This window comes from Anser anser (assembly GCF_964211835.1).
Source record: "Anser anser genome assembly, chromosome: 2".
Taxonomy (NCBI): domain Eukaryota; kingdom Metazoa; phylum Chordata; class Aves; order Anseriformes; family Anatidae; genus Anser; species Anser anser.
This window is the reverse complement of record NC_139721.1, coordinates 20858355-20881217: the sequence shown is the minus strand read 5'-3', so window position 1 is coordinate 20881217 and position 22863 is coordinate 20858355. Positions and strand designations below refer to the sequence as shown.

The following is a 22863-nucleotide window of genomic DNA, read 5'->3' as shown; positions in this document are numbered from 1 at the left end:
ACCCTTGCCAACACTTTTAATTTCAAAGCAATGATCGAATAACACAACACAAGGAAGTGCTGACATATTTTGATATGATTCAAAAAGGAGACTGGTTAATTTAAATGTATTTCTACATCTCAGGATGGAAAAAAGTCGAAGTGGGGTGCTTCTGTAATTATTTGGGGAAGGCAGTACTTCTTTAATACCATACTAAGTTTGTAGAGGAATTGTAACAATGGTAAGTTAAACACATCAGAAGACACAAAGGTGATGCATGCTTACAAATGGTAAGTCTTTATATACAGTGACTGGTTTTCAGTTTGAAGGAAACCATGGCTGGTTTTATCAACGGAACATTTATGTCTTTCTGATAGGTGGAAGTATTCCTTAACTATACACAGAAAAAGCCTTTCAGAGATAATGTCGTTGTTATTGAATAGTTTATCTATTGCCATGGAATCAGCTGAAGCAGTAAAACAGTAGTAAAAAATAATTCAAAACAAAGTGGTGGTGATTTTAACGGAAGTTTGTAGTTAGTAAGTATGGAATCATCAATATGATAGAATGTACGTTAAAACCAATGCTGTTAGAAATGGGGAATAAGATGAGGCCAAAAAAGACAAAGTATTTTTGCTGAAGACAGGCCACTCAGAGAGAGGTGAGAACACAGTAGCACTTCATGTAAAGGCCATCATGAGCAATGGACAAATCAAAAATTATGGTTAAACAAGAAAGCTGGTATGAAATTGCCATCTTGTGAAAAGGAGAGGAGCAGAGTGGAGTCAGGGACTAGTTTATGATTGTCTAAAAGTCACTAGGCTGTAGAACAGTTGTCAGAAGAATGGAGCGGGAAAGTAAAATAAGTCATCTGGGGCCCTGATGCAAGGTTCAGAGTGCTCTGGTCGGGCTGGTGAAGAAAATATAGGAAAGGTTCTTAGAAAGATGGTGTGGGATCTGGAAAGCAGTGAAGTGGGTAAAATTTACAGAAAAAGCTACATATTACATGCCATGTTGAATCTACGAGGATTGTTTAACCTGTGCCAAGTGAGAAGCAATTCAGATTGAATATATGTTATGAATAATTGTTTTCTCAAAAGAATATGAGTGTCCCCACACATTTTAATTAATAGATGTTGTGTGTAAAAGATGTATTTATTTAAAATAAGTACTCTAAGGTATTTACTTAAATTTTACTTTCTATATTTCCCTGTACAACTTTGAAAGTCAATATGCCTACTCTGTACCAAAGTAACATAGAATTGGATTCAGGAGAGAGAGGTTTTATTAAGAAAAAATGGGACTCTGTGTGGATGGGAATTGCAGACATAGTCATATGTTGCACTTCGGTGTCTCAACCAAATTGTATGAAGGGGTTAATAGTCATTTACAATGGGTCTTAAATAGTGAAGTGGCCTGAAAATACCTAACAACACATACATACCGTTATGTGTATATCTTATGTGTATATCTTTTTTTTGGGTCTTTTTGTATTTTGGAAACCATTCCTGAAACCATGTGATTTTCAGCACTACCTATTTCTGTAAGTGATGAAACTTACTGACATTATTGAGATGAGAATAGATTTAGAATAGGGAGATACCTGATTTAGGATAGCTCATCTATCCTTTATTGACAATAGAGGGTGCATTTGTATCATATGCTGATAATTATCCTTTCTGAAGTAGCATTGATGTTTGGTTACCTAAATCTGCTAACTTACCAGTGAGATTTATTATCTTTTCAGGGTTTATGATACTTGAAATCCAATACAGAACTATAGCACATCAATGTTTTGAAATTTTACTGTTTCATCTTTCTTCCCCTTATAAAATTATAACATGAACTTTATTCAGAGAAACAATCATAAAAGCTCTCTGAATTCCTCGTTTAGTTTATCTCTTGAGACATATAAAAAAGTAATGCAGTCTACATGGTTTCTTTTGATTTAGAGAGTTCATGCTTCTGAGAATATTTAAGATTTCTTCGTATATGCTGTTTTCTGCCTTCTTCTCTATAATCCTTATCTCTGGGTAGGAATTAACGACAATTTCCATATTCTTACTGTCTTTATCTAGCATGTATTTTATATAGCATATATTAAGCCTGGCATATATGCTGTAGTTACAAAATTGAATGTATTGCTTCTGTCTTCCTGTGTTTTCTTCATCTTAGTTAGTCCTCAGCTAATGTTTTTGAGCAAAAATGTCAGCATCTGTCCAGGGCGCAACTGTCATGTTGTGTATATGAGTTTACACTTTAAGATGAAAAACTCACTTTTAACTAGTAAGAAATCACCTCATTAAAAAAACTGAAAATATGAAATGGGTTCTGTATCTACAGGAAGGGTAACTGGAAGATGTGGTTTAATGGTATTAAATACGAATATGGAAGACTGATTTTATGCACACTTGAACATAGTCAAGTAGCCATTCACTCCAAATCTTTGAACGATTATTTCCACACTTAACTATTCTGCTATGTAGTCCTCCTCTTTTACCAGTATACTCAGCACTGCAGAGTTTGAGTGGTGGTAGGGAACATCTTCCCAGAGAGTTGGATGCATTATGTCATTTTTTAAGTCTAATCACATACAGACTAATGACATATGTTTATGGAACATGCAGACTTGATGGAGCATCTCTATTTTAAAGTCTCCTCCCTGTTTTACAATAATGCCCATTTGATTGTGCTATTGCACATCTTATGTCATAAGGAGCGTCCACAAATGAGGTTTTTCCTGATCTTGAAGCCGCAGAAGGTTCTGAGGTCAGAAATGCAGTGAAAGATCTTTGTTTTTAAGGAGCAAAGAAAAATGAAATTAAGAAAACCCTTGAAGAAGATTAAAAAAAAAAAAAGAAAGAAAGAAAGAAAGAAATTAACTTACATCTCGTTGTCCCATGCTACTTTTAGAATTTCGGATGGGGATGTTTGCTGTGTAAGGTTTCAAGCACATTTTTTAAAAATTAAGTTCCTAAATACTTCTCTTTAATAACTGAAATTGCTTACAGCAAAAAGTTCTGTATCAAAGCATGATAAAATAGTTGATATTTCTCCTGGTTTACTCAAACTTGCAATACAATTCCTGGTTTTCTTTTCCTTCAGAAGTTTATTCAATGAGAGAGTCTAACTTGTTTCTAAATTTGTGTATAATACCCGTATGCATACCACACTCATACATCAAGATACACAGTTTATTCAAATAAATGCTTGTTCCACAACAAAGCAATAAAGATGCAAATGAAAATACCAAATGACACCTAAATTTAATAGAATTTTATTCCATGATTTTGTTTGCAGATTTTAATACATTTCTATCAACAAAGATTGAATGTAGTGTATTTCAAGCTCCAGAGCCAGAGAGTTTTCATGAATGATCCAGAGAGATTTATGGATCCAGAGAGGTTTATGGATGGCTTCTTAATCATGAGAAGACTGGTTCCTATTAAGTGCTATTGCATCTAAATTAATAGGTCTAATGGAAGGATATTGGTGCATTACTATATCACGAACTACTTCTAATTCATTAATGCTTGCAACAATTACTATACACATTTTACAAACTATGTATCTCAAGAAATGAGATATCAGCTGAATAGTTATCCACATTATCCATAATGAAAAAAATAAAAAATAAAAAAAAATGACAATATGTTTGTAAATATTTTTTCCAACAATTTGCATGAGGGCTTTTAAAAATGCAGTTTTTAAAACATATCGCCACATGTGACTGATATGCAGCCAAATACTGGCTATTCCTTGCTAAAATCTTCCAAAGTAGTCCATGGCATATTCCTAATTTGGAAATTAAGTGGTTCTAAATGTATTTTGAAAACTTCTGAAGTTTTTAAAATTTATCTTAATGTAGTATATGGCTCAAAGCTATGCTATCCTTACAGGTATTAAAATCAACAAATGGGGTATAAGGGTGTCATGATAGAGACTTTCTAATTACAGTGTTTGACATAGTAGGAGTGCTTGCTTTGGGGCTGTAGATAATATATAAATATATAGATAACAGAAAACATTTTCAGAAAAAAAAGTTTTTATCTTTTTGCTGGGTTTTTGATGATGGTAATAATGATCTATTTATTTAACTGTTATAGAAATTACAGCTACACTGTATTAGTACAGGCTGTATAAAATTAAGGAGAAGTAGGTCTTTGTTTTCATTGTTAATTTCATATTATTGATTCATTGCACTTTATTATGCAATTTATGCACCATTACTTTTTTTTTAAACATATGAACACATAGCATCCTTTGTCAAGACTGTCAGCTGCTATGCTATTGCTTTTATATCTCAAATATAGCACTTAACTGTGTTCATCCCATAAGCAAATTTAATTGCCTTAAAGTGCATTCCAAATATATATTATAATCTGTGTTTACAGCAAAGTTTTGGTGAAGTCTTGGCATTTGTTGGATGAAAATGATAATCTGCTAGCTATAGAACAAAATGGTTTAACTGTAGAACACAGGGATTATCAGATGAATATTAGTGTTGTTTTTCATTTCATTTTGTTAATTTATACTGTGTATTCTAATTTTGCATTTTTCAGTGGTATCTTAATCTTGACTGCAAAATGTGGATAAAACTACAGCATATTTTTTGTGATGTATGAACTTTTCTGGAATTCTTATTCTAATATCTGCAGTGTTACTGAATTATGAGCAATGTTTTGTGACTCACAAACTTCAAGCAGAATTTAGATTAGGACTTACGTATATTTGTTTTAATTCTGATGCTTTTTTGTAAGAATGCACTTGTTTTGCTAGTGATGGTAGCTTCATAGTTCAATGTAATTAGTATTACTTTTCAAGATAAATTCCTCACATTCTTTTGCTACAACTAGATGTTCAGTACAGAGAATGACACTGTCCCTCAGATGTTCTCCATGTCTGAAATGGCAGTGTGTGTTTTGAATTAGAAGTAATAAAGTAAGTAATGAGATAGTTGCTTTGGCATTTAATTTGCATGCATTTCCAATAACTTAGACTACTGTGAGATGAATAATATTTGGTTTGGAAAAAATATCTGCTGAATTGACCATGAGAGTTATTAGCTATACATTCTCTTTTCTCACGTTCAATATTTTGGTCTTGAAAATATTGCCATTGGCAAAGTGTTACAATAATGTGGTCCTTTCCAGAGTGTGTTATGTGGATTCTGAAATTCATGAGCTTGTATATCCTTTTCCAAACAATCTGTTTCCTTTTTATTTTCCATTTTGGGTATGCAAAGTTTGGTTCAGCATAAATTAAAATAATTTAATCATTGAATTATCTAATAATACACTTCCCATTGGTGACTTTAAACTGGATGTTCAGTACTTGAAAGAAAAAACTAATAATTGCATTCAAGTAGATAACATTCCGAAAAGTTGAACAGTCATGAACAAAAGTGTTTCTGCTAGTTAACATACCTTTTACTACCCAGGTTTCTTTTCAGCTTCATTGCAAGATTGACTTTGATCTCAGTTATAACATTTGTTACTTCCTCAGCTCCTCTACTAACCCTGTCTTTGCTGTTCTTTTTCAACTGTAGTTTAACCACTTCTTTCTCAGCTTTCTTTCTCTTTCTGGTGTCTTGCTATTTTTTTCCCCATTTACTAACTCTGCACTGCAGACTTCTCTCTAAAACAATTTTTGGCCCTTTCCCTCAGTGTCAGTTTTAACCTTCTGAATACATCCTCTCACGCCCATCTCCTTTGTCTATGTCTGTCCATTACACGATGTGATCACAGAAGAAGCGGAATCATCACGGAGAAGAAACTCAGGTCTGTCTCTTCTACTGCTTTTCTCTGTGCTATTTTTCTCATTGTACCTTTCCTATAGATTTTATCATAGCTCATCTCATATACTTTTCACTCTCTTCCTCTCTCAATATATTAAAGCATTAACAAACTGTAAGCTTTTAAGTTAAATCAAGATATTTATGTAATACTTATTACCTATGAATTATGTACTCTGCAAAAAAGTTTTAAAATCAACAGATGACACGTGCATACTTTTAGACTTTGAACTGATTAAGTTTCTCTCTTCTGTGTTTATTTCCTACCTCCAATATCTTTGTGTTAGCCTCTAAGCTTCCAGCTAGCACAAGAAACACATGGTTTCTAAACATATAAACTGTAATTTGTCTATCTTCACATTTGGAAACTTCTACATAAAGTAAAAAACTTAGACATAACAAGTCATTTTTCACCCTGGGGAGGATATAATTTAAGAACTGAACAATCTCAGTAAATTACATACCATACACTGAAATTTCAAACTTAGCTTTGTTGAACAAAATCCATTTTGAGTTGTTAAAAAGCTGTTCTCTCATGGCAAAAACTGTAAAACAGAAGGGTTTGATAACAGAGAGAGAAGTGAAAACATTAATGAAGATCTAATTTAGCTGTACTAGTCATGGCTTTTCTTTCATATTGCACGTTACTTGTTTTTTTAAAGTTTCATATCAAATTTTAATCTGCCATTTTATTGAATTTTCCATGTAGTTTGTATTACTGGCACAGAACTAAATTCTAGCTACCTCTGAAAATGCAATAGCTGTTCGTGCTTGCCCTGCTTGTTCAGTCATAGTATGTCAGAACAACAAGGAAATTCCCCATATTTAAGCTAATCAAATTCACCTATAAAAGTCTTACACTTTATTGTGTCAAAGCTCTGTTTTTTTCCCTTTGCTTATGCTGTTATCCCAATGAATTAGATAAGTCACTCGAATACCATTTAGCTTCTAAACTCTGAAGCAATTTTTATGTACTGGTCCAGTCAACTTAGTTAGGATTTAGTCAAACATTTTGTTTCCTCTCCTGTGGCTGGCTCCTTCAGAACTCAGTTTTGCCTTTGGTAATACTCTTGTCAAAATCCCTTAGAGTCAGAGATTATCTATGGAGACTTCCAAAAGTTACTTGCTGTGGATTTCATACTTTACAAATCCCACGATAGAAATCACTTACATTACAGGGAGAGGGAAAAGTTGATAATCCTGATCTAGTGGGTGGCATCCCTGCCTATGGTAGAGGGTTGGAACTAGATGATCTTTGAGGTCCCTTCCAACCCAAGCCATGACTATAGCAACTGGTAGTCAAAGTTACATGATCTGATTTCCATCTTCCGTAAATCACCACTGTTGGAAATTAATAAATTATGCTGTAGAAGCACTGAGTTTTCTTATGTTGTGCTTAAGATCAATTTCTAGTTTCTGTGCAGTGGTTCTGAATCTGTTTCATTACAAAAAAATAAATTAGTGGATTGGGTAAGCAGTTTCTTATTTGTTCATAAAAAAGGAAAAGGAAACCTGTGGACCCTTTCATTAAAGATCCCTCCTCTGAGTTATGAATCCTAGTTGATTCTTGGAATAGGAAGAAGTCAGACCTTAACAGGATACTTAATCTCTCAGAAAAGTACATATTTTTATGATATACTTTTCTTGAACATATGTGAGAAGACAAAACCTGTGAATTGTTAACTTTTTTTGGACACTCCAGTAGAAATAAGCTCCTGCAAAGCGCTGTTTTGCTTTAACCAAATTTGCTTTAACCAGTGTTAACCAAATGTATTAGGCACTGATAAAGTTAATTGTCTAGCAGAACCATGGCCAGAAGTGAAGTTGCAAAAGTTACTGCCCTTAAACTGAAAGCAGTTTGCTTTGTCTTTTCCTTTTGTCTAGGAACATATTTTCAGATACACATTTGAGAGTGGTTATGTGATCAACTTCCATGCTTTACCTCAATGACATTATAGCTTACATGTTTCAATCTGAGGCACTTTGTGCAGCTGTGTGCTCAGCTAAAAGCAAGGGTGACTTTTCAAAGCCATACCCCCAGAAGGAGATGTTTCCCCGTTGCTTTAGAATCTGCTTTTAGAAGTGTGGAACTAGGATTATCCATTTACAGGTTTTCTTCAGGAAATGCTTTTCACAGTACCGTGCTAGCAAACATTTAGGTGAATCAAAGGATTAGCTATTGATTCTAGGTGTTATTAAACCAAGATATATTGAAAAAGCTATATATCTGAATATGTGACCGTTGTATTGAAAGAAAGGTGCTACCATTTCCTCTCAATGGACATTAACATTTTAGCTTGCAAGTTGACAAGATTTTCTTCACTGAAAAAAATCTGGGATTTTTTAGTGGAAATGTCCCATGTTAGTGCATGCAAAGCTTATGCTGTATATTTCAGGCACAAAGGCAAGCTTACAAAGCTAACAAAAACATTTCAATACAAATGTCATTATCTGACAGCAGTACAGGTTGGTAGCATCATTAATGATTAAACTCTATTTTCCTTTGGTGAATGAAGAGCTTCACAATGTACAGTTTTCACAATTTGTTTCTAAAATTGTACTTTGCAAATAATTTAAAATATTTCATAGGATGTATTGTGAAAACTGTTAGGAAGACATCCTGGTCATCCTGCCTATATTCAGTGTGGGCAATGGAAGTAAAACCCTGCCTGCCACAGAACCTCAACCACAAACTGGGAAACTTTCTTTTCACCAGTGGTTCTGATTAACCAGTTACTGTTGCATCAACTAATTGCAGTTATACTCACTGTGGTCTTCAAGCATATGAGATACAGAAAACATTCTTCAGTCTTGTGAAATGGATCTAGGTGTGAGAAGACTTAAGTAACTGTAGCCCAAAACTAACCACCAAAACTACGGAAAGGCCAGTCCATGACAGTTTAAGGTCAATAAGTGTACAGGTAGCATAAATAATGATAATTAAATCTAGGTTTAGTTCAGGATGAGAAAGGATGGAGTAGTGATGCCCAGTCACTGCTGCTTTTTTGTGGTAGTGCATGGAAGTTAGAAGTTGGACTACCTTCTATTTCTGAAGGGCCATGAAAGGCAAGGAAATAGAGTTTCTGGTTCTTTTTGACAACTTCTGGAGCAGAATTCTCTCTCAAAATAGGAGCATAGGAAGATTGATTAAAGTTTTTGCTAACTTTCTTTGAGAATGAAGTTCAAATAGATAAGAATTTTGAAATATGTTTTTCGTGTTTTAATATTTTTATGGAAGTTTTTTGTTTTGTTTTGTTTTTAATAGTAACCTGTTTGCTGGGGGTAGAGCTTATAAAAATTAAAAACTGTTAAAGATGCGTGACCAAATCAGAGCTGTCAGCCCAGGACAGTGGAGGGTCAAACAGTAGGAGAGCCTGGAAAATAAACTGTTGGAGGAAGCAAATGAAAAAAAAAATGATTGAGAGAATTTAAGAGAGCAACTGCAGTGGAAGAGAAGGAGCCTTATTTGTATTTGTTTTTATCTACAGTATCATAACAGGTTTTTCAAGCCTCCCAAGAGTGAGTCTACTCTGATATACTTACCCATTATAAATGAGACGTGACACCCCTCTATTTTTGTTGTTATTGTACTCACTGTTCAGTGACACACTTCCCCTTAAAGACCAGGATAGTATTTTGTTTTGTTTCTGGCTTTCTCATGTTGAAAAGGAATTCCTGAAGGATTTTGTAACATATTAGCACAAATGTGGTTAGATGACTTGTGAATCACTGAAGGCTTCTGTGATATTTAATTTGATGGGTTTGTTTAAAATCTCATTCCTTAGACTGTAACTGAGACATTTAAAGAGTCCAACTCTCTATTTGGTCAACAGAGAACAAATTCAGTTTAAAGGTATTTAGCATACTAATAGATGTATCAAGTTGGATGGCTGGGAGGTTCCTTGTCCTTAATTTTAATTTTGATCAGAATTAAAACCAGAAACCGTAGACCTCGAAACCCCCAAACTCCAAAATAGCCATCTGTATTGAACCAGGTAAATAAAGGCTGGTCCTCAATCTGGCAAGGGAAAAATAGACAAAATATCAGACTATATAATTAAAAATGAGAGCGTAATTGTGCAAAAGGCAGAATACCATTACATAAATATTTTTTATTGGTAAAAATTTGCTAGCTGAATTTGCAGTTCTACTGAGTCTTGCATGAAGGTACATACACCACCCTTGTTTTTGTGTCCTCTGCTTAAATCTTTGACCATATTTCTGGCTATTGGGACACTGATGAAAATTTCTTGCATTCTTAGGATGGCTGAAGAATCTCTATTAATAGCTGTTTGCTTTTCTGGAATCTGAGGCATAGTTATCATCAAGTGTTTGTGCCTATGTATGCGAAATATTCAGTGGTTATACTGTTGACTATAATCAGTGTTGGGAACTGTGAGAAGCTTACGTGCTTGAAAAATAGGAGGCTGGAGAACTTAATAAGACTGAGCTAGGGCTTTCATGAAGACAATGCAGAGTTGAATCATAGGCTGATCTGAATAGATTTCATGAGGACAGAATTTAGGAGCCCACTGGCCCCTCAGATATTTTTCTTTTGCATTTTCAAAATCCTATTGCATATCATTCACATAGGGAGGTTTTGTCACAGTTCTTGGGGGAATCGAAATGTGGTGCTTTAGCTAAGGTTAGTCTTGCTACTTTTTTAGTAACACCCTTTTTCCATGTGGGATCTCGGCATTCTTCAAAGGCCACCAAAACGTATGTGCTTTGTATGAGGCAGCAAGGACAAACATCACAGAGTACTTTGCAAAAATCACTTTGGAAAAGGATCTGTGGGCAAACATACTATTAAAAAGAAAAAAAAAAGTCATAACACTAGTTATTATTCTAACAAACATGCAAAATAGAACTTCCTAGCTTGCTTCACAAGACCTTTGTCCTTTATGAACTGCACTGACCTATCCCCAGTAATGCAGACCTGAGATGATCCTGTCGGTTTATGAGCCCACGATTCTAGAGCTTCTTTAACTTTCTAGCCTAGATCACCACAGCATCTTATTCAACACTTTTACTAAGCAGTGCCATGTATTCTGCAAATAATGTGAAGTCACATTGTTAACATGGTTTAAGCATTGTGATAAAAAAATTTTTAATTGGTGAGAAATATCCCATGGGTTTCAGTCTTTGTTTAGTAATATCAGGTTTGAAGCCAAGAATTTTTAAAAAAGACAACAAAACCATGAAGCAATGCTCAAATAGAAAACAGGAATGCAAAGGCATGTTCCCCCACTAGGAATCTGGCTAACTGGAACGGTCTTCAATCTAACATTCCCTTTTAAGGACAGTAATTGACATCTCAATCTCATTCAAACAGTAATATAAAAGCACTTTAAAACCCAAGCTTTTTATATATTTTTTTCTTCTTTCACATTTCTGGAGCTGTCAGCCCTATTCTTTTCATTCAGACTGTGATGTGGATCCCGGGCTTCTTGGAAGGGCCCTGTTTGTCGCAACAATAGCTTCTGTATATTTGCCACACCTTGGACATACAGCCCTGAAGTGAAGTTCAGGAACCATTTACATCAGGCATCCATTAGGTAGTTGTATTTTTCACACTGTAGACAGCCAGAATGACAAAGTTTAGGGCTAATTTCTTAAAGGTAGAATTGGAATTGAATGGCTCTGGAAATAGAGGGAATGTAATCCTTTGACTGAAAGACCTTTAACTGACAAATTCTGATGTTTAAAGTAAATAACTTTTCGATTTTCCTTTTAGGAGACAATCTGTTTTCCTTTGCCTGTTTTGGTAAGAATAGTGTTTCAGAGATTTGTCTCAGTATAAAACTGATGTTCCTCTAGTCTCATAAAGAACTTTCCAAGAGAAATATTTTCTATCAAGTAAGAAAGAAGTCATGCTAGCATTTTGAAAAGTACTTATGTAAAGTTAGGGTCCTGCTTATAAATTTGATTTTTCTAAATAAAATGTTATTTATTAATTCCCACAGCTTTGAGAAGTCAGACTCATTTTTATCAAAGCACTAACAAAGCTACTTTAACAACTCTATAAATGTAATTGCTATAGTCTTGTTGCTGATTTTATCTTGTGTCAGCAAATACGAGAAGTAGAAACATAAAACATTTTTAATATTACTGTTGTCGTTGTCCTATCTGATGCCTAAACTCAAAGACAAACAAGGAGTTATGCTTCAGTATGCTCTAATAAAAGGCACATCCTCCAGTTTTGGAGGCTGCAATTACTTTCATTCAAAGCAAGGAAGTCTAGGTTTATTTTAGACCCCAGCCTGAGCTAATGCAAATCTCTCTGTTCTGGATCCCAGGTTGAAGTATTATTTTGAATCAGCCTATTGCAGTGATCCTTGTGCAGCTAAAAATCATTGCAGGAAAGACATTTCAAGGGAGAACCAGGCTCTAACCTTGAGTTTTGGGCAGTCAGGTGTGAGAGGAGGAAGAGGCCCTGGGAGGGTCTCTGAAACTCAGCACCTCCTGGTAGCCTTATGGCTACAGAATCAGGTTCCCCCTCATCTTCCCAAGGAAGGCAGCACAGTCCTGGCTTTTAGAGCAGTTGTTCAGTGCTGCCATCTCTGTGTCCATGGTTAGAGAAGAGTCTGCCCTTCTGCTTCTTCTGCGGAACTGTTATCAGACAGGTACAGAGATGGTCATGTTTTGCTTCAAGGGAATTGGAGTCCCTGCTTCATGGGGCATCCTGGGGTGAGGTTGGCGAAGCCTGCTGTCGTGCTCTGGCTGTAGAACCTCCAGGTGCCCATCAGACCCATAGGGCTCACTTAGTTAATGTATTTACAAGATAATATAGCTGGTCAAATCCATTTTGGATCAGTTCTAGTTCTTGTTAAGTCCATTCTTGTATGAGTCTCTCGATTAGCATGCTCTTCTGTTCACTTTAACTCCCAAAGACATTAGATTACTAGATACCTGTTTAGAAAGAATAGACCCTTACAGGGTCAGGGGAACATAATGTTGTGTCTACAACATAAGAAATGTCAGTGATAATTCTAATAGTAATTATCAACTGCAAAGTGGAACACGGTTTTGAGAGGGGATCTTTCAGCATATCCCTCTGTTTCATCTCTGTATTTTATTTCTGTACTTCAGTATCTCCATATTCTGATTAAGCTGAAAACTGGTATAGTTATTTTCTGTAACGTACAGAAATGTCTCCTTTGTGAAAGGACTGATTTTTTTTTTCCAATTTGTTTAATTCTGCAACATTAGCTCTTAAGTTGATATAATTACAACACACAATAGAGCGTATGTATGTAACTTTGTAAATTAAGTTTAATTCAGGTGATGAAGAAAACCATTGAGTAATGTGATGATGTTGAAGAAGCCATATAAATCGAACTACACAAAGATTTTTAGGATTGACTGTTGCCTGTGTCATTTTATATTATTCACTTTGAGACATTTTTAAATCATCTTATAGTGAGTTACTGGTTTTCAGCATTTTCAAAGTTAATAATTAAGGTTATTTTTTATTTATTTTAAAAATTTGAGCACCTAATAACTGGGGGAACCAAAATCATTGATTACTGTAGCATCAACATTCTGAACCTGCTTTGAATTTTTTTAAGAGGGAATGGTTAAGCCTAAAGTTGCTATGAAGATTTTTTTTGCTGAGAAGTTGGCATTGTTCTGTTCGCTCAATGGACATTACTGATGCTGTTCAGTTTTGCTGCTTCTGCCCAAGCGAACTCTTCTTCAATTTGATCTTCTGTTCTTTCTAGTACTCCTTCAGACAGCTCTTTACAATACAAATGAAACCTCAGTTTGGAGAGTGGGACCCACTCTTGCTGACCTTTCCTATAAAAATCTAACGGATATATTTATTGTCAAGATTTGCAATAAACGTCACAACATTTCAATTACAATTTTGAAATACAAAAATCTAATAGAATATCATGCTTGCTGATAGTGTAGTATTCTTTTCTGAAAGTCAATTTGGAAATATATTTTTATATACTTTAAATGGAAAGCAAGAACAAGTGAATCTTAGGCAGGTTTCAAGTTTCCCATATTTTGACTGTCTTCGTTTAAAAATTCATGGATGAAAAGTCCTGTGGCCCAGACATACAGAAGAATGGACTTCTGGGCATTTTTAACAAGGAATTATGCCATATAATATTAGATTTCTTTACTAGGATGATTTTTCAGGCAAAGTAAAGATTTCTTTTCACCATAATTATGAAATAACTTAGAAGTTTTATCATCCTGTTTGTGTTCAAACTGAAGGTTAGTTTAATGGTTGTTACTTTGCTTTCATCTATTTTGCATTATGTTGACTAGTATTGCTAGCAAATAGCTTTCTGCTTTAGAAAGCAGTAAGGTAGTGGAAGACAGTGTTGTATTTACAGCTCTTGTATTGGTGACAGCAACTTAAAAAAAAATAATTAAAAAGCTTAAAAAGCGAACACAACTCTGCTGTTCTCAAAGCAATATCCACAACCTGCATAGACAGTATTGGCCAGACTACCAAAGGACAAAGCAGAGGAACGCAAAGGGTCTTGTTTATAAACAGTGCAAAAAATGGGACAGGAAAAGACAGGGAATGGGTGAGGTTTCAAGAACCCAGTTGATATCCACTGATTTCCAAAAGTGTAGGCTTATGACGTGCCATATCTTTTTCCCATTAACTTGCCTAACAGTTCCACTAGGAGTTGCCAGCAGGAGAACCACCTTGATCCCACACAGAACGGCACATAAATGCCAGATCCCATTAAAGTGTAGTGCATTATTTATGTTCTCTGCAGGAGCCCGTTTTTCTTTCTTACACATCTACTTAGCCCTGGTATGATTTCTTTTTACGAATGACTTAGCCCTCTATTTTGATACCCATCTACAAACTGATATTTCTTCAAAATAACACCTCTGTTTCCCTCTTCAACTGGTAATATCCTGTGTATTGCAAACTAGATAGTAATTTTGTGAGCAACCTTCAATAACCAGTAATTCTGGAAAAATAACTAATTCTAATAATACATGCTATTTTTGGTTTGTGACTGGGGGGGGGGATTGCTCCATATTCATGGGATTGTATTAATTGAAATTAATATAATTTGGGCCTGAAGTATGAAAAAGAAACAGTCTGCTTAAAAGTTAATGTGTTTCTAATTAAAGTAAATTTCATTTGACTTTAAAAAAATTCACATTAATTGCCAAACTTGGATTTCAGAGTGCAGTATTTATGTGCTGCCAAACTATTTGATAGGGATCCAATGTATTTTCATTTCTCTGTGGCAGAGGAATGCCCTGAGCCATATATAACCTTTGATATATATTCAGAATATTTGTTGGCATCAGTTATTTGGATTTATGTGCACAAGCTGAGTTCTGAGTATTGATGTTAATGTCTTTTGTGGTTCATATTTTTTTAGCTCTAAGACAAGCTACAGTAATATCATTAGTAAACCTTTTAACCTGTTGAAGCTATGAGAATTGATTAAACCAAGGAAGATTTAAAGCGATTACTGGAAACCATTCTGACACATTCAATTTTTATGCTTGAATCATTAAACTACATACTGTATGTGTGTATAAAACATACACTACAAAGACTTTTTTACTTTTATTTTTTGTTTCATCATATTCGAGGAAATTGTAAAGTAACTATGTCTGAAACCTGCCTTGCTGTCTTTTGTATTGAGTTTGTTAATGATTCTGGAAGTGCACAAAGTACCCATGGGTTTCCTCGAGTAAGTCTATGATAAGGGTGCACAAATGTATGCAGTAGCATGCAGTGTATATGCCTCTGGATGTAGAGCACTATACATGGTTGGTTGACTAAACTCATCAATTTAAATTAATTTGATGGGTTTTATTCATTTTTCCTTTTTAATGCATGCTTTATTATTATTACTTTTATTATTATTTCTGCATTTTCTCTCTCCCTCTCTTTTTGTTTTACATATTGCTTTCATTTGTTTGTAGAAGAAAAGAAAGCAGATCCAGAGAATGGGGATACAGGTAGGGTGACTTATTCAAAACATTTTTGTATTTTTTTGCCCTTAAGTTCTTTGATTTGCTATGTTTAAACAAATGTGTACCATGGAGTTGGATCACAATATTGATGTATTTTTGTGATTTCAGAATAGATGCTAGGAAACGAAAACTGAGAAAGGGCTTTCCCAAATGCAGTTCCTTCCCTTTCTTAAGGGAGTCAATTTAGAGGGACAAATTAGAGGAAAGAGACCAGCTAAAGAAAGCTCTCATACACCTTAAGACCTGTTTTCTCCTCCCAAATCCAGGCATGGAACATGCACACTGCCTTTTCCCTCTCTGTTACATGTTTCTGACCTCCAACATCTCAGTGTTTCTGTAGTCATTAGTTTTCCTCCTTTTGCCTGACCCATTGTTCTTCCCAGATTTTATATGTCTTTTGTCCATGCCTATCCAAAAGTAAATCTGTCCTAATACTTTAAGAGGAAATCCACTCAATTTCTGTACCCCATATTTCCCTTCTACTCTCTGTGTCCCAGCATTCCCATTGCACAGTACATTACAACTCCTTCTCCAAATTTATCACTATCACCTGCATCTATAATAGCTAGAAGAGTTTAATAATTCCCACTGGAGAAGGCAATGAAATGAATGAACACAACTCCCAGCTCTTTTTATTTTCACTTTTTTTTCATAGACAGCTTTGTCTTAGGTTAAGCTGAGTGTTAAGACCATTTTTTTAGGCCCTTTTGCCTCTAGTTGTGGACCATGGGCCATCAACTGAAGAATCTTAGCCTACAGAAGAGTCAGTATTTGTCCTGAGCATCCAAGATCAGCCTTTAAGTCCTGGCTGAGCTAAGCAATTGCTTATTTCCTTGTAAAAATCTGACTCTATATTGAGGTCAGGAAAAGTTAGGTATTAACCATATCACTAGTTACAGCCCCTTACAATTTTTGTCACCCCGCACCCCCCCCCCCCCCCCCCAAAAAAAAATAGTCAATTATGATGAAAATTTTAATGCTTAAGTAGCTGAATCTTATCAAATTTCAAGATCAAACATTAAAATAATGGGTTGCATTCAAAGTTGGGGCAGCGATTCTAGTGCTTGTGATGAGTACTTGCAGCTCCAAGGACAGGTTTGCTGCCACAGTTGGCCTTACTCTTGGCAGTCCTGTGGCACACTTGGCAACCTCTGGCATTTTGAGACTGTTTGCACTGTAACATTGCTGTTTTCCTGCAGCATACTGTACTCTAAAAATAGGGAGAATGGCTGGTATTGAATTGGCAGCTAGCTTTTTGTTAGCCAGGAATTTCCCCGTGCTGATGACAACCCCATGGAGCTGACTTTCAGGCCCCTGTTTACATTAGAGAGTTGTTTAAAATAAGCAAAACTCTGAGATGTTTCCTACAGTCTAATGATCCCAGCTATGTTAGGTGAGCACCATCAGGCTTTGTTCCTCCATCAGTCTGTCTTTATTTTTTGGTATTCTTGTGGCTGAAGTTTGCATGTCTCATTGTTTTGTTGGAGGCGCAGCTCTTGTCTAAAAACAAAATTTTGGAAGGAAGTTAAGGCAGAAAAAGTGTACCGATGAACTCACATCTGCCTGGCCAAAACTTGGTTGCATACCTTTGAGACATGATGTAAATACATGAAAGTATACCTTAGCTAGCTTTAATCTTTCTAGTATCAATCTCTGTATAGCCCTGAATGTTTGTTGTACTGAGCGCTAGCTAATGACATGAATAACTCAAGGGCTCAGTCACCTGGTGCTACCAGTGTAAAAGCTGATGCTCCTACATTTTCACTAATATTGATAACAAATACTTAGTAACAAGTTAGTTCTGGCTTGTCTACACATACTTCCTGTACAGCTCCTGACTACAGAGAAATCCTTGGTGTAGGACTGATGAGGCTTGGTTAACCAAGTCATGTTAGGAACTGAAGCTTCCTAATACACCGAGTTACTGGACTCTGTTGGAAGCACTTTCTGCTCCTGCTAAATACCACCGCCTAAGTTTTAGCTAAGAACAGATTTGCCAGCAGTACCAGGGATGGTTAATAGCCCTGCATTTGCACCACTTAGTGCAAATGTGACTTAGTGCACTCAGACCACGTGAACGGGACATGGCCATGACACTCTCAACCTTTCTTGCTCCCATCCAGATCACGGCTGCATCTGGCATTGGTTACATGGAGATAAGCCTGCGGCAGGCAGTAACCCTGCGCAGTCTTTCTGCACATCAGCTCCATGCACAGCAGAACTAAAGCCGAGCTTCTGCATTATGAACTTCCCACTGCCCTCAGGATTCCTTCTTTTTGTGTGTAACTGAATTCATCTGTTCATTAAGGGCAGTTTCAAAAATATATGCTGTTAGATTTTTTTGTAACAAATTTTTATGGGAATTGAGTGAATTTTTTTTTCTAAGCTGTGCTATGTTTTTCTCTTGAGATGAAAATGAGCCACCAACTTTGCCTGTTGTGCTATGGAGGGCTCCATTTTCAACTGTATTTCCGAGTGCTTGATTTTGCAGAACACATGCAATTGGATTTGTGGAAGCCCACCTTTCAATTTGCCATAGATCACAGATAAGAAAGAATGTTTCCACAAGTAATTGTGGAATTTTTAATGTGTGATCAAGAGGTGTTATTTCTTCACTTCTTGTCATCTACTGAAGTTTGGCAGGATGTCTGTGGACAAAGACCATATATGATGATTTCATAAGAAAACTTCATAAGAAAAACGTGTGGTGAAAATTATCTCCTTCATTATGTTACTGAAGAATGACAGGCGGATTTGTAGATCTGACTTCAGGAAAAGACAGTTTATTTCTTTAAGCAAAAGTTAAGAGTATTTTACTCCAAAAATACTAATGTGTTATTTCTGTCATTGAAAAAAGGGAAAAGTATCGCTTTCCATGTTAAGAGTTTCTGTTTTAAAGAGAGAATATCTTTATAGTGCATTTAAAACCAGATCCTTAGAAAAACCACTGCAGCTTAAAGATAAATTGGCAGGTATTGCTGAGGCATTTTTAATGGTTGAGATAAAATGCAATAGGAAAAACTAGCTATATTTTATTTTAGGAATTTTCACCAGCAACTGTCTTTTTCATTATGTCTCTCCCTATAAAACACCATTTATTGTTTTTCATTCATTTTTATTGATTCATGTCTGTCTTGAAGGTTTCTCTGAAGTCTCTTCATTCACTTTGATTGTAGGGAGTAAAGATGGAGAGTTGGAATAAGAAAATCAGAAGCCAGAGGATTTATAGATAACAGTACAGTTTAGTGTTCTCAAATTCCTTCTTCCTTTCACCCCATTCCTTCCAGATTTTCCATGGTGTACTGCAGGATGTAACTGGCAGGCTTTTCTAGTAGTATGTGCTACTGTCATTACTGTTGTACAGAAGGAAAATACAAAGCTCTGAGGCCCTGCAAAGGCCCTGTGAAAAGCCCCGCTTTACTGTTAGATTGTGACATAAGGCTAAGGTTTAGAATTTAAGTCAGATTTATATAATACACTGGAATCTAATATTCCAATCACAGCTCCATAAATACAAGTCCAGATTGTTCAATGTTTATAATATACAAAAGCTTCATTTTATAACTTCTAGATGGATTCTGATAAACTAATCCTAGACAACCTTTGTGTTAAAAAGACGGGAAGTTTAAGATAAATGCCAGTCAAAATGAATGCTTTTTAGCATTCAGTGGATAATGAATTATTTTTGATTTATACCATGTTAAAGTGGAAGAGAAGCAAGCCTCCATGTGTATAGTAGATAACTATATTTTGTTTGAAAATCTTTTTTTAATTCTGGGCTGTTCTCTTCCTCTCTTTTTTCTGTTTCTATTTCTCACACTTTCCCTTCAGCTTTGACACTTAATTCCTTATTATTTTATATAGTAAATTGTGCTGTTACAGTGCCAGTTGGCAGAAAACAGATGATGCCTGTGTTGTATAGTAAGCAGCCATCTCGACTGAGACTAATCATGTATTTGGTCTAAGAAGAGTTAATCCTGAAATCATTCTTGAAGTTGCATGTCATTAGAGTGTGATACAGTGATACCACTGGGTGGCTCTTTATCATATCTTTATACACCTTGAAAATACTTTGAGCAAAATAAATGTATGCTTAAATGATAAATGGAGGTTTTGCCAGCCTGTGGTCATTACTTGATTACTAATTTGGTACAAAAATGCTGGTATCACACCAAAATAAATGCAGAACCAGGATCCCCACCTGAAATAAACAGGTCAGCTTTGCATTCTTTTTTTTTTTTTTTTTTTTAATGAAAGACTTTGTTTCTCTGGAATATTTTTTTGTATTAAAACTCTGTTCTGTGGAAACATTATATTCCATTTGCATTCATTTCTTCCACAACATTGGGTTCATTTAAATTGTGCAGATAATTCAGTGCTTATTAAGACTGCTGAAATACTTACTCATCTACAATTTTCCTTCTCTTACAACTTTTGTTTTTCTGCAAAATTGTTACTCAGAAACTAAAATCGTATACACCATAATTTAATCAAATCGGATTTCATCTCTTTCTGTTAAAAATGCTATGAATGTAACTTTAAGCTTGGAATTGAGGACTACTGTATTTATTTTCTTTTTTGTTTGTTTTTTTCAACTTAACAGGTTCAATGGATGTAGAAGAGAGGAATCGCCAAATGAAAATGAGCAAGTACAAACAGGTAGCGGGATCAGATTCCAGGCTGGAACAAGATTATCATTCAAAGGCAAGGGAGTTTTGTTTTGAAAAGCAACAAAATATGCTAAAGTGAAATATCCAATATTGCTTTTAGAAAACAATTGATGAGTGGCAGGTTGTTTCTTCAGTAAAAGTTTCTTGCGTATCTGTAATAAAATTATTGGAAAAGTGCAGCAAAACCCTTAATAGAGACTGGTTTTGATTACTAAAATTTAGGAAGGATAAGTTAATTAAAAGTGGCAGTGTAATTATCCATTGGAATGAATAGCAGTGCCATGATTTAAAAGCTCAAAGAGAAGGTAAAAAGAGGTTCACTGAGTGACACGTGCAATGAGAGTTACTGAAATCTGTCCATGGCTTTCATATAGTTGAGCACTGGTCTGTCTTGGTCTACTGAAAACTGAAGGCCATAGTGTTACTTAGTTTAATAGTGGCAGTTTAGCTCTTGGAAAGGTGCTGTATCACACAGGCTTCTACATCAGATGTGGCCAGATTTGCCAAAAATGTGAATTGTTATGTAGTAGTATAGCCTCAAATATATTATCCAAAATTTCCTGCTATCTGGAACAGGGTCATGTCATATACAGTGTGTTAATTAAAATAATCAAGATATTTCCAATTTAAAGTCCTATTATACAAAAATAATTTAGTGTCCTCTAAAAGACTTCATTAATTGAGGTCAGATTGTAAGTGAGAAACACGAGACTTCTGACCTATAAAAGCTGTTTGAGGAAGAGAAGTCTGTTTAAGACTTTTATTTCCAGGATGTAGTTCCTTTGCTTACAAGATTAGCAGTTATTGTAAGCTGAGCTATTTAATGTTTGAAGGCCAAAAAAAGTTAAATTTATTAAGTAGTATTAGTTTTGCACATGGTGTAGACTAATATACTTGATGTAATTCCTTTTGAAAAAGTGTGTTTAATTTTTGGGAAAATAAAGGGAGAACTTTTTCAAAGCCCTTGACAAAATGGGGAAAGCTATTAATGGAAATAGACAGAACAAACAAAAAACCTGTGAAAATGGCTTAAAATATTTTAACTTTATAGATGTGCTACATGGTTATTTGCATATTTTCCCTGTATACTTTTTATTACAGAACACATAAGAATTTTTATTAACGTGTAGGAGGGACTTGGAATGACATGTCTAGATGCTTGCTATGTGATGACGTTTATGGCAAAATTATTTTCATGTGTCTATATTGTCTGCTTTGAAAGGTGTTAGCTTTTACAGGTGAGCATAATACTGTGAGCAGGCCTTCTTGTGTTATGATTGTATGTACCATAAAAAATGAATTTATGTATTGTATGTATAACCAGATTTATTCTGCTAATTTTCCTGCGCCCTCAGTGCTGGCCTGAAATTTGAGTCAGAAGCAGGACTGGTATAGAGTGTAGAGAATAAATGTGCTCTCATGTGAGGGAGCTGAATAGAATATAATTACCTAATGAAGCATTTCCTACCCTTGTTTTCCCATTTCACTCACACCATATTATTGGTCCTCACAATACATCTTTATCTTTTAAATTAAAATTTTAATATTCGGTATTATTGGAATGTATTAAAGAGGAAAAAAATTAATGGAATTCTTTTATGAAAATGGTCGTTTATTTATTGCAAATATCAAACAAATTGTCTCCAGAAATAAACAGTTAATTTACTCTTCTGCCAAAGTGTAGTTTCAGTATTTGAAAATGAGTTATTTATTCTATCTCTGAACTCATGGAACTAGACACTGAATATTCACTTTAATTGTAGAATGGTTTGGATTAGAAGGAACCCTAAAGATCATCTAATTCCAATGTTAATTGAAAATGCATTCTTAAAAATTCTAGTTTTTAAGCCAAATTAGAACTATATCTCTCACTTGCCATATGAGAGATCTGTCTTCATTTTTTTTGCTAACACTGCTTCAATTTCTTTAATTAAGTGCTTATATCATCTAGAGACAGAAAACGAGTAAGTACAATTTATCTATCTGGTTTCTACAACAATTCTTCTGGAATCATCAGGTGAAACACATATGTAAAAAGCTGAGTGAAATTTCATGTTCAATATACTATACAGTGACTTAGATTTTTTTTAAGACCGTCAACTGGCACAGCAGGCAGTCAGGTGAGTCATGCCTGAGAAAAATGTCATTATCTAAGCATTAAATGGCATTCAGGACAGCTAGTAAATAGAATTTTCTTTTATATTTCTGTTTTAAGTCTTTCTTTAAATGGAAATAAACAGTAACTGAGTGTTCCTCATAATTACTTTAAGAAAAAGCACCGTTCTTTGCTGAGAAAGCAAAAGATTTAACAGCAGAAGTGGGACAATATTAAAATAGTTATCCTCTAATATACCTCTCTGGTTTTGTTCTACCTCTGGAATTCAGTACTGATAGCTTTTTTACACTGATGTGATACATAATCATGCATTAAGAAGCCTGTGGTAA

The 22863-nt window shown here is 35.0% G+C and overlaps 1 protein-coding gene across 45 annotated transcripts in view; it reads left to right on the top strand.

The window, feature by feature from the left end:
• Nucleotides 1-22863, top strand: part of RIMS2 (regulating synaptic membrane exocytosis 2) — a 462822-nt gene that overhangs the window by 350546 nt on the left and 89413 nt on the right. For 15 of the 45 annotated variants that reach the window (XM_083822300.1, XM_083822280.1, XM_083822321.1 and 12 more), the window contains 3 exons: nt 5727-5759; nt 15698-15733; nt 20352-20452. The exons of 15 other annotated variants lie outside the window; for them this stretch is intronic. In XM_083822300.1, the coding sequence (XP_083678426.1) occupies nt 5727-5759; nt 15698-15733; nt 20352-20452 (170 nt within the window). The remainder of the gene's footprint in view (nt 1-5726; nt 5760-15697; nt 15734-20351; nt 20453-22863) is intronic. 15 more of the 45 variants (XM_083822285.1, XM_083822284.1, XM_083822274.1 and 12 more) reach the window with 4 other exon arrangements.